Genomic DNA, 12,072 nt, shown 5'->3' on the forward strand with positions numbered 1-12,072 from the left:
GAACTATTAAGACAGCATTAACATTAAACTACTACTAGCCTGAGACAATTAGTAATTCTTTTTTACGGTTTTGCTTTGAATGTTAATATATCATCGAAAATTTAAACCGTTTTTTTTATATATGTAGGCTCCTTTGAAGTATAAATACCGCATTAAACGAGGATATACCATTAGTCTGATATGGATAGTAATTATTTCTATGGTGTTGCTTTCAAAGTTTTAACTAGAAAAAAGGGAAAAGCTTTGGAGTTGACTTTGGAGTACGATTTTTTTGAACATTTTTTCTCTGATCATTTTACATTATGGTTTCACAAAGATCAAAGATAGTCAAAATGGCACTCAAATGGAGGTGGCGTTTAAATAGAGGTTGGCGCACTAATTTTCAACCCGTTTTTTGTAGTGGCGGTCAAATAGAGGTGGCACGCAGTTAGAGGTTTTACAGTAGTTATCAAGACCACTGAAAAACCTCTAACTTGCCCACCTTTATTTGAACGTCACCTCTATTTGACCACCGCAATAGGAAAAGGTTTAAAAATAAAGCGTCACCCTTAAATTGAACACCACCTCAATTTGACCATCACTTTAACTATATTTGGTCTTTGCGAATCCATAGTAGCAAGTGATCATTAAAAAGTATCTGCAAAATCATACTAATAATGACCTGGTTACATCAATAATTAATGCTTTTGTTGTTTCTGTTCATATTGAACACCGTTTTTGGGCTTGAAAGCTCTTTGATTTTTTAGTTGACATTTTGTAAGAAGTACATCATAGAAGTATTTAATAACTGTATCAGACCAATAGCAGTTCCTTGTTTAATGCAGTCTTGATACCTCAACAAACAAGAATAGCTGTTTACATTTATAATAGAATATGCACGATTAATATTAGGCTAAAAGTTTCCCTTCTCGCCCATTCGGTAAAAAGTTTATTGTTATCCATGTGAAATGCATCGTGTAAAGTATTGTAAGTATTGTAAAGTATTGTGAAAGTATCGAACAGCCAGTAGCTGTTTGTTTCATCAAATGGAACAGTCAGAACACAACTTCCCAAGCAAATAGTGCAAATATTTTTGTTTTGATGTCTTAAATTTTTGTCTCTGCATGTATTATAAGTATTGCTCGTAGTTTCACTTGTTCTTAATTCTATACTCATAGCATTTTATTAATATTACGAAGTAACTTATTTAATTTTCAGGTTTGCAGAATATTATTTGAGAGGATATTTTCGCTAACCTTAACTCGGTCTGCTATAAAGTGACCATTTTCTATCACTCATAAAAAGCCAGCTTTGGCTGCACCTGTAGCAAAAATATCAATGAGTGCAATGACATTTCATGCAACTTTATTAACTATAATTATACAATGAAAAATTTGCGTTCAATTTTGGAATGAAATATAAAAAATTGAAATTATAAAAAATTGCAAAGCATCTCACAGACTATAATATCATTCAGTTCCTCCTGAAGAAGAGTGCAAAATGTGGACAACATTTGCTATGCCCATGAAAGGGTTAACTTTACCTTCCCAAATGCTAATAAGCTATTTAAAAAAATACAAAGTCAGCCGTTATTCAAATTCCACCTCCATTTGACAGCTTCTATTGGAGGAGGGTTGAAAAATACAGTGCCATGGCATTAAAATACAGGTTTCACGATATATTTCTGTAATAATAAGTTTCTACTTAATTTTTACCATTATCTGCCTAACTACAAGGCAAATTGTTTTTATTTTTGTTTGCAAGTAGACTTTATTCTTTAAAAGCTGGTTCTCTGCAAGCGCTTGTATGAAAACATGGATTGTACCTAATCTAGTGCTACACTCTTTTCTTAATTAGATAAACTGATCTTTCCTTATAATGGCTGCCATGAACACTGTATTAGTAAAATCAGGCCCTGAAGCAGAGGATTTGAATTACAGTCTCTATCCAACAGGTTAGTTAGAGAGTTCTACGTAACTATGTATATTGTAAATATTATTGTTCTTATGAATTTTTGAAAAATGTATTTCAGGTTTTTCATACTCATTTTTTCCTTATTCATGCCATCTATAGATATGTTATCTTTGTCCATTCTCTATTTATCAATGTCCTCTGTAGCCATGCTTTTTTTTGGTAATTTTCTCTATTTCCTTTATAGCCATGTCCTTTTTAAGCCTGTCTGCTATCGTTATATTTTTATAGTCTTGTCTAGTATAGCTATGTTTTCTGTAGACACACCACATCTCTTGTAATTGAACGTTAACTTCTATTGGAGTGTCACCTTTATTTGAACAACACCTCCATTTGGCCGTCTCTATAGGAGAAAAGTTGAAAAATCAAGCACCACCTTTAAATTCACCGCAACCCCTATTTGACCACTACTTTGAAATTATTTATTTTATTGATTACATCATGGCCAGTGATCAGTAGAAAAGTGTCTTCAAAATCTTACTAATAGTCACTTGGGTACATCAATAGCAATTAATTATTTTGTGGTTTCTGTTCATATCTAGGTTCATCTTTAATTCCAAAGGTTTTCGTTATCTTTTCGTTGAAATTTTGAAAACAACATCTCTGAAATAATAATGGATATCTGCATCAAGCTAATAGTGATTGCTTGTTTAAAGTGGTTCTGATACTTCAACTTATGTAAAAACTGGTTTACATTTATGATGGTATATAAATGACTAGGTTTAGGCTAGAAGTTGTGCTTCGTGATGCTGCTAAAAGTTTATTGCTTGAGGGAAATCCAAAGCGTAAATGTTTTGCTTGGTTCAAAAAATTATTTGGACGCTATTCAATTATTGATGAATATGTATTTGAGATTTTGATAAATTATTATTGCACCACTTATAAATTAGCAAACTTTGGCTGCAAACTACCAAACAGAACTGTGAGTGCAATGTGATTTTATGTGATATTTTTTTATATACAGTTAAAAAATTAAAATTTACTTTCCAATTTAAAATGCGATAAAAGATTCAAAAGACCAGCAAATTGCAAAATAATATCATCAAAGGTTAATTGTAAGAACTAGATATCAACTGTTGGAGATGTTTCTCGGTTTCCCTAAGCATATTTATTCAGCCATCCTCGACAACGTAGCAGACTTATTGCAATCAAATGTGTTAATTTTGCAGTCTGAAGGAAAATGCACAATATAGATTACATTCATTTCGTCTATAATAAGGTTAAGTTTATGTTACTTAAATTCTGATGAGCTTTTTGAAAAAAACAACACCGGCCTCTTTCTAATGCCAGCTCTAGTTGACCGCCACTATAGAAAAGGGTTGAAAGTTAGAGTGCCATGGCATTCAATTAGAGGCTTTATTATATATTATACTCCCATGCTTGCTATAACCTTGCCCCCTCAAGCCATGTGTATTGTAACTACATACTATTCTATTGTGCTGGTTTAGCCAGCCAGCTTGAAGTACTGTTTAGGCTAGTTTTTTTGTATAGCTCGACAAAATCAATTTTGGTAGAAAGCAAGTTATACATAAGTTATATTGTAGATATCGAGATTAAGGTGGAACCTGATGATTCACCAGTCAACACAGACAGTGGTGAAGGTACTTATATTGAAGCATTTTTTCATGAAAGTCATGAAATCTTATAATATATACAAAAAACCGCTCACTATCGTTCTTTTTAGTTTAACTTTCATAAATATTACAGTAGTTGAGGAAGTGAAAACAGAACCAGGATCTGATGATGGTGCTGATAATCTCTACCCAACTGGTAAGTTAAAGATAATTAAATAATAGTCACAACTGCTGCTGATAAGCTTTGATATCAGGCGTTTGTGAGTTGAATGCTTAAACCGGTTTATTTTAAAGGTTGACTTGCAACAAAATTCACATTACAGTTATTTGGTATCAAAAGATTCGCCATGTCTTACTCTATTGTGTTGTAAGTGCCAAATATGTGGGAATGTGATTAAAAGCTCGTAAAAGCTAAAAAACGAACAGAAAATCGCAGCCACACGAGACCGCCCTAGTTTGGATTCGTTTTCCAAAACGGCTAAAATGTGACGTATGTGTGCTAAAACGGCTAAAATGTGTGCGAGATAGTTTATATTTACACTTTCATGCATCCTTATTCGTCGAACTATTTTCACAAATATACTTCACGCTTGCGATAAAAACCATGTCTATTGTTCTTACGCGTCTATTTTATCGGCATCATAATGCTGCAACTTTGAGCACTGATATCTCAAAACATAGCATAAAAATATGTTTAATTTTTTAAGCTTAGCTTGAACGATTGCATATCATTCTCTGATAAAAATGATGAGCCTTTTGGTCCGCTATGATGGTTGAAAAATGCTGTAGAAATTTTTTGCGCCATATAGCGGGAAGTGTAAGTCACATGATCAGATAATGTTAGTTTCAGTTCAAGTTTGATCTATCGCAAATAGCAAACACGCTTTCTCATATTAAACTTGTTTATTTCAATTCGTCATAATGTCTAACGCGCCACATAGTGTTTGTGCAGCTGCCAAGCTGAGAAGCACCTTTTTTTGGCCAAGAGCTGAGAAAAGACCAGACCTTCACCGGGCGTGGAGCAACTGGGTGAAGCTGGATGTGACAAACTTTATTTATTCGCCTGCTTACTCTTACCTTTGTTTTCGCCAGTTCAAAGACGACATGTTTTCTAACCTGTTTGCATACTCCACATATCACCAAAGCACGTGAGTAATTTATTTTATGAACTACTTGTATTAGTAGTTGTAACTCGGGTTATTATCTAGTATTCTCCTAATAGTACTGTATTAATCTATATTTAATATAACAATATTAATGTCATTTAATTGTAATATTATATTATTAGTATTTTATCTTTTTAATTACGTGTATTATTCTTATTATAATAACAAAACTAATTCATACTGCATATCTATCTGTAAAACGTAATATATTAATATATAATTGATAAAATAATGTTGTTTCACGATTAATTTCGCCAAATTTTTTAACCCCACTCACTTATAGATATGTTATATAAAATAGTTATTGTCATTTTCTGGTATCATCGTTAATAGCATATTAATATTATTAGTTGATTATTATTAGTATTAGATGAAGAGTTTGTGCCAATCACTGAAGACTGGGAAGAGTTTGAGCGCTATGTTGGCCAGCGTCAAACGCTCTCCAATTACATGTAAGATAGAGCTGAACTAAACCAAACTTGACAAAATATAAAAAATATCCATAGAGTTATTACTCACATTTTATCTTTACAATATCATGGATTCTGATAGGGTTTTGTAAAATCTGTGTCATGATTGCATGGCTATATATTTATTCTTTTTCTGATCAAGCAAATATGATATAATAACAGGAAATGATGTTGTACAAATCTTATTGCAAGTCAACTATTGTGTTGTGATTTCAGAACCGAATCCTCCTTCAAAGAGGAGAAAATAATAGTAAGTGTGACAGCACTCCAGCGACTATTTCACTGTCACACCTGCGCCCTCCCCTGCTCATTCACGATGGTGCGAGAAGGCGGATGGGTAGAGTTCAAGGTTACATGTGCCTCCTGTCACCGATCGTACACTTGGGAAACAACTGCCAGAGTGAACAGAGCTCACGCCATCAATCCCCTGCTGGCAGCTGCATCACTCTTTTCTGGCGGATGCCTTACGCAGAACCTCCATTTTCTGTCGCTCCTGAACATCGCAATACCAAGCCACAGCATTTGCCTCTACCAACAAAGAGAATACTTACATGGTATGAGTGTTAATATTTACTCATAAACTTGGAAAATGTGAGTAAAAGCTTGGCACACTAATTGAATAACAACATTTAGAAACAATTTTTTTTTTAAATGAAAATATGTCATCCTTCAAGCAAAATATATTATAATTCAAAATTCTGATTCTTCATCATAATATAGCACAAAAAGGGGGAAGAGGATTCTACATTCTTAGACTAATGATAATGATACAAATTAATCTTGTATAATGAAGTTTTACAATATTTTACAGTGTATTGCTGAGCAGTACACCCTGCATAACGAGGGATTGATGGCAGCAATCGATTGGGAGCTTGATTGGGCAGGTGACGGTAGATGCGATAGTCCGGGGCATTGCGCACTATACAGAGCCTACACTATGATGGATCAGAGCTGCGGTTTAATAGTCAGCAGCCATCTTGTCAAGGTAAAACTTTGACAGTTTTTACTTCACAGCCTGACAAAAACCCAAATTTTTTAGTAGTTATCAATACATAAACATGAAGTTGCTCATCTAGCTAAATAGTTCATTCAAATAATGTGAAAGTAATTGTTGGTCGTAACTTTCTTTACTTTGCAGTCAACAGAGACCATCAGCTCTAACACCATGGAGCTGAAAGGCTTCAAGCGATGCCAGTCCGATCTAATTTCCCACGGCCTGAGAGTGAGGTCCATTACAACGGATGTTGTTACAAAGGTTGTGTGCATACTGCAAGCTTGTGTTTTGGCTTATGCCGCAAATTTGTCGCTGTGAGCGACGGCCTCTACCTGCATGCTTGGTGTCTAAGATTCGGGCTCTTTTCCCACCAACGGATGATGAAGAAGAGTTTGCAGACTTGCAAACAAGATTTGCAGCATAAACCAAAACACAAGATTGCGGTATGCACACAACCTTTTCCGAGCATTTGGCGATGGCTCTCCAAATGGGAATAGATTATCTACCAAAACAACTATTGAAAAATAATAATTGCTGTTCATCAAAATAATCTCGATCTTTATATAATAAAATCATAAAACTAATACACTCTCTACTATAGTAAGTGTACAAGCCAAATATACCAGTTCTCCTTGTGTTCCACGAGTTCAGAATATGTGTGTTCAACTGATGCATTAAATGTGTAACACAAGAATTGTAGATAATGCTTGACACATTAGCATAGCCTTGGTGTTGTTGGCATTAAATGAATATCCAACTCACTATGATATCGCAGGTAATTATTCCACCTCAACTCAAGGGGTGCAGACGCCACAAATTCGTTTACACCAGGATGCATACGCAGGCATTCATGCTCCCCTCGGTCAAGGAGACAATGCGCAAACTCAGCATAATGGCAGCACAAACATTCAGGAAGAGATGGCATGTCTTGACAACGCTCGCAGGCACACCACTCTGTAGCCGGTGGTATTAGCTCCTAAAGAAATGAACAGATATGTCTATGCAACCATAGCTAATACATCAGGTCGATGTTATCCAACAGTATATCAGTGCAGCACTAGATTTAAATATTAAAATTGTTAATGTTGTCATTCGAGAAAAATCTGTAATTATTTTTTCGCAATATTGAAGCGATAATTATCATCATTAAAATCATATATAATAATATTCGTTCTATCACTCTCAAGCTAAAACTATTACTACTAGCTAGCTTGGCATATAAGAGCTGGCTAGTGGCGGTGCTTACTTGCTGGGAGGTTTGATTCTGTTGAGGATCTTCTTCAGATAGAGCGTCAGACTCGAAACGCCAGGGTCTTAACTTTTCAGAATTTGACATTTTTTATGATCGCAACTCAGACATGAATAGTCGAACGGAATGGCCAAGCCGAAACTGTAAAGTAGCGAGCATCTATATTTGATACGGGGTCTTAGGTAAAACCCGAAGTGATTATCATAAACTATTGCTACGATAAGTTTGATATTGAGCTTTTCATTGGCCTTTCAATTCACGCGAGAACATCACGTGACAAGACAATAACCATACAGCGCGGATACGTCATCGAAATCAAGAGATTCCAATCTACGGCGGCTTTTTGTTTTTGAGCTTTTAAGAGCTTTTAATCACATTTCCACATATTTGGCACCTACCACACAACAGAGTAAAACATGGCGAATCTTTTGATACCAAATAACTGTAATGTGAATTTTGTTGCAAGTCAACCTTAAAGGCTGGTTCACACTATATCGCCGTATCACGGGGTTGATGCCACATTGCTTTGGTGATCGTCGATGATGAAAATGTTCACACTAGCACAAACCCATCCGTGTTTGTATCAGGGAAAAGTTGTCGACATCATGTTCTCATATATAAAACGATCACCGAAACGGGAGTGATGGGCCGGGCCTAATTAATAACAGACCATTGAGACTCGCTTAAACAATCGCATTTTTGGTTTATATGCAAAAGCTAGTACCACGAGTATCGAGCGATCACTTTTGTTGAAGATGGATAGAAAATTAAAACTAAGAAAAATACTTGTCTTAGCATTGCTCAGATGAAGAAACTGACCTAGACAACAACAGCAAGCAGCTGAGTTTTACACCTGAGTGAGGAATAAAAGAAGATGGTGGGTGCGTCCAGCCTGGAAGAGAATAAATCAAGAAGGACAATTTAACACACTCTATCATACATTGCGCAATGAAGACCATGAAATGTTTTATCGGTGAGTAAATATACATAGGCCTAACAAGAATATTATCATCAACTTATCATAAGCAAGACGAGGCAGTATAAAAAAAATGTTTGGTGTTTTTGGATATTGCTAGTTCAACGAGTAGAGTATAGCATTACCTCAAGCAAAACAATTCAGTCGTTATTTAAAATAAAATTATTTACAACAAAAATCGTCACCACTCATTAGCGTTACGTTTGTAGGATCTAACATTTAGCCCACTTGTGATATGAGCCAGTAATTGGAGCTTCAAACTTAATTACATGCCATATTTGATCCATTGTACCACGCAAGCTTGAAACAGTTTCTTTTTATACTTATATGCTTGAAATTAGAATAACCAGCAATCCATGTTCTTGTTGTTGTAGATACACTCCAAGTCACCTGAACGGTTTGATCATCTGCTCACCTTAGTGAGAGAAGATATTCCAACCGAGGTACTGTAAGCTCTGAAAACGTATTTCTGCTGAGGAGAAACTTCTGGTCACGCTGTGTTACCTGGCTACTGGCGATTCACAACGCAGCCAGTCTTTCGATTCTCAGCTGGGCCACTCTACTGTCTCCAAGATTATCAGAGACACATGCGAGTCTATATGGAATAATCTTGGAGCTACCTACTTAAAGTTTCCTTCCTGTCTCGAGGAGTGGAGTCAGATTGCATGTGAATATCAAGAAACATGGAACTTTCATCATGTGATTGGTGCGCTAGACGGTAAGCAAAAGTTTTTCTCAAGTAGCTTTTTAAAGTCCTGATTTACAGCAATGGTGGAATAAACTAACAAGCCTTGTTGCTATCCATTCTAGAATCTTTAGTGTCAAAAGTTACTACCACTTCTACTCATTGTAGCAGAGAGTATTGTATGGCTCTGCTCACTCGGAGTTAGCTTTACATTGCACATGTTGTCAACACTCATACTACTGTTTTGAGAAACTATGTCTACAAACAGACAACTTATCCAGGTGGGTGTGTCGATATTCATAGTTTGTCCCTTTGCACTCAACAGCAATCAGAGGATTGAGTCTAGGCTGCACTAGGTAAGCCTGTTGTCATAAGCTAAAGCACAAATAAACCTGCATAATCTTCATTATATTTTGTTACAGGGAAACATGTGAAATTAGAGTGTCCCAAGTTTGGAGGTTCCATGTATTACAATTACAAAAACTTTCACAGTACCGTACCGTACTAATGGTCATGTGCGATGCCCAGTAAAAGTTCACATATGTTGACATAGGACATTATGGCAAAGACAATGATGCCAGTGTCTTCAGCCAGAGTGAGCTTTATGAAATGTTAGAGAATAACATACTTCCTCTGCTAGAGATGGCACCTGTTGGTGTGGTGGACACTCGGTATTATATATTGGGTAATGCGATATTCGCCTCAAAAACCTGGCTTATGAAACCATATAGTAGGCGTGGCCTGACAGCTGAGCAGCAGGTATTTAACTATCGTATATCTTGGTCTCGCCGCACAGTTGAAAATGCCTTCCGCATTTTATCCGCAAGATGGAGGATATTTCATCACCCTATCAAGGCCGACTTAACTTTGGTGGAATTAATAATAAAAGTGATGACCTGCTTGCATAATTACCTACTCTCAACTGAAAACACAAAATATGTTCCATCAGGTTTTGTGGATTCATTCAACAAAGATGGAATGCGGCCAGTACATTGGCGGTTACTGGTTCAAGACGACGCCCAACCAGTTCTCCATGCTCCTCCAAGCATAGCCACACGCAATTACAGCTATGATGCTAAAGAGCAAAGAGATAACTTGTGTCAATACATAAATAGTAAATAGGGTTATATAGGCTGGCAGGCAACTTATGCAGCCAGTTGTATTGTGTTATTGCGGCCAGGTAGATGCAAACCTCGAGTAGTAACAGCATTTCATTTGTCTCATGATCATACACAACTGGCTTGCATTCTTCAAGCTTTTCCATATCTGTAAAATTATGATTTACACAATTTTTCTAATGGCCATTCATAATATATCATGACTGATAGTTTTCTGCATGCTTTTTTGCTGGATCTTATAATTCTCTTATAAACCATAGTTTAAACTGCAAAAAACCTTTATTGCATAACCTTTGCGGCCTGCAATAGCAGACCTTGGCTTGGTTAAGTAAGTGAATAACTAATTATGCTGAATAAAGAGCACAGAGTAATTGCGCAATGAGAATTTGTGGTTTTGGTGCGAAAAACATGTTATATTTAATTATCATATACAGTTAATAAAATAATATGCATTTTGGATATTTTGTGGACATTTTGTGATGTCCCATCAGTTATGCATGTTGCGCTTCATAGCTCTAGAACTACTATTTGGAAAGCACTAAGTTTTGTATTATTTGAAAGTCAAAAATATACTGCATCACCCAACTAACAACGACATTCCTGGGATGTTCCGTAACGTTACGCTGAAATAACGTTTCAAAAAACACATTGTCATAACGTTCTACAAACGTTATTTGATGATCATTGTAGAATTATGTTCTAACAATGTCGCAGGATTGTTGCATAGAATGTTGTGCAATAATATTATCATAACGTTCAGCAGAATGTTACAGGAATATACTTTGGAAACGTTATCATAACGTCGTTAGCGAACATTATTAATGAATGTCCCAGGAATGTCCCAGCAACGTTACTCTGGAATGTTCGAGTGAAAACATTCATATAACATTGGCTTGAAATGTAACTAGAATATTATGGGGTGACATCATATTTACATTCAAATAATTGTCCCAACAATGTTTCAGGAATGTTACTTTTGAATGTTCGAGAGTTGATGTTCATATAACATTGGCTTGTAATGTAGTTAGAACATTATGGTGTTACATCAATTTTACTTTCAAATGAATGTCCTAGCAATGTTACAGAAATTTTACTTTTGAATGTTCGAGGGTTAACATTCATATAACATTGGCTTGCAATGTAACTAGAATATTATGGCACGACATCATATTTAACTTCAAATGAATTTTCTAGCAATGTTTCAGGAATGTTACTTTTGAATGTTTGAGTGTTAACATTCACATAACATTGGCTTGCAATGTAACTAGAATATTATGGTGTGACATCATAATTAACTTCAAACGAATGTCTTAGAAATGTCCCAGGAACGTTACTCTGGAATGTTCAAGTGAAAACATTCACATGACGTTGGCTGGCAATGTAGCTAGAATATTATGGTGTGACGTCATATTTACCTTCAAATGAATGTCTTAGGAACGTCCCAGGAACGTTACTCTGGAATGTTCAAGTGAAAACATTCATATAACATTGGCTCGAAATGTAGCTGGAATATTATGGGGTGACATCATATTTACATTCAAATAATTGTCCCAACAATGTTTCAGGAATGTTACTTTTGAATGTTCGAGAGTTAATGTTCATATAACATTGGCTTGTAATGTAGTTAGAACATTATGGTGTTACATCAATTTTACTTTCAAATGAATGTCCTAGCAATGTTACAGAAATGTTACTTTTGAATGTTCGAGTGAAAACATTCATATAACATTGGCTAGCAATGTAGCTAGAATATTATGGTGTGACATATTTAACTTCAAATGAATTTTCTAGCAATGTTTCAGGAATGTTACTTTTGAATGTTTGAGTGAAAACATTAATATAACATTGGTTAGCAATGTAGTTGGAATATTATGGTGTTACCTCAATTTT

General features: G+C 35.5%; 1 protein-coding gene across 1 annotated transcript in view; it reads left to right on the top strand.

Annotated features, from left to right (window-relative positions):
• Positions 1-1,857: 1,857 nt before the first annotated feature.
• Positions 1,858-12,072, top strand: part of LOC137388030 (gastrula zinc finger protein XlCGF57.1-like) — a 67,693-nt gene continuing 57,478 nt past the window's right edge. Inside the window, exons 1-3 of the mRNA XM_068074549.1 lie at positions 1,858-1,933; positions 3,495-3,551; positions 3,658-3,720. Of these exons, the coding sequence (XP_067930650.1) occupies positions 1,858-1,933; positions 3,495-3,551; positions 3,658-3,720 (196 nt within the window). The remainder of the gene's footprint in view (positions 1,934-3,494; positions 3,552-3,657; positions 3,721-12,072) is intronic.

The sequence above is a fragment of the Watersipora subatra genome, chromosome 2 (assembly GCF_963576615.1).
Source record: "Watersipora subatra chromosome 2, tzWatSuba1.1, whole genome shotgun sequence".
NCBI lineage: Eukaryota > Metazoa > Bryozoa > Gymnolaemata > Cheilostomatida > Watersiporidae > Watersipora > Watersipora subatra.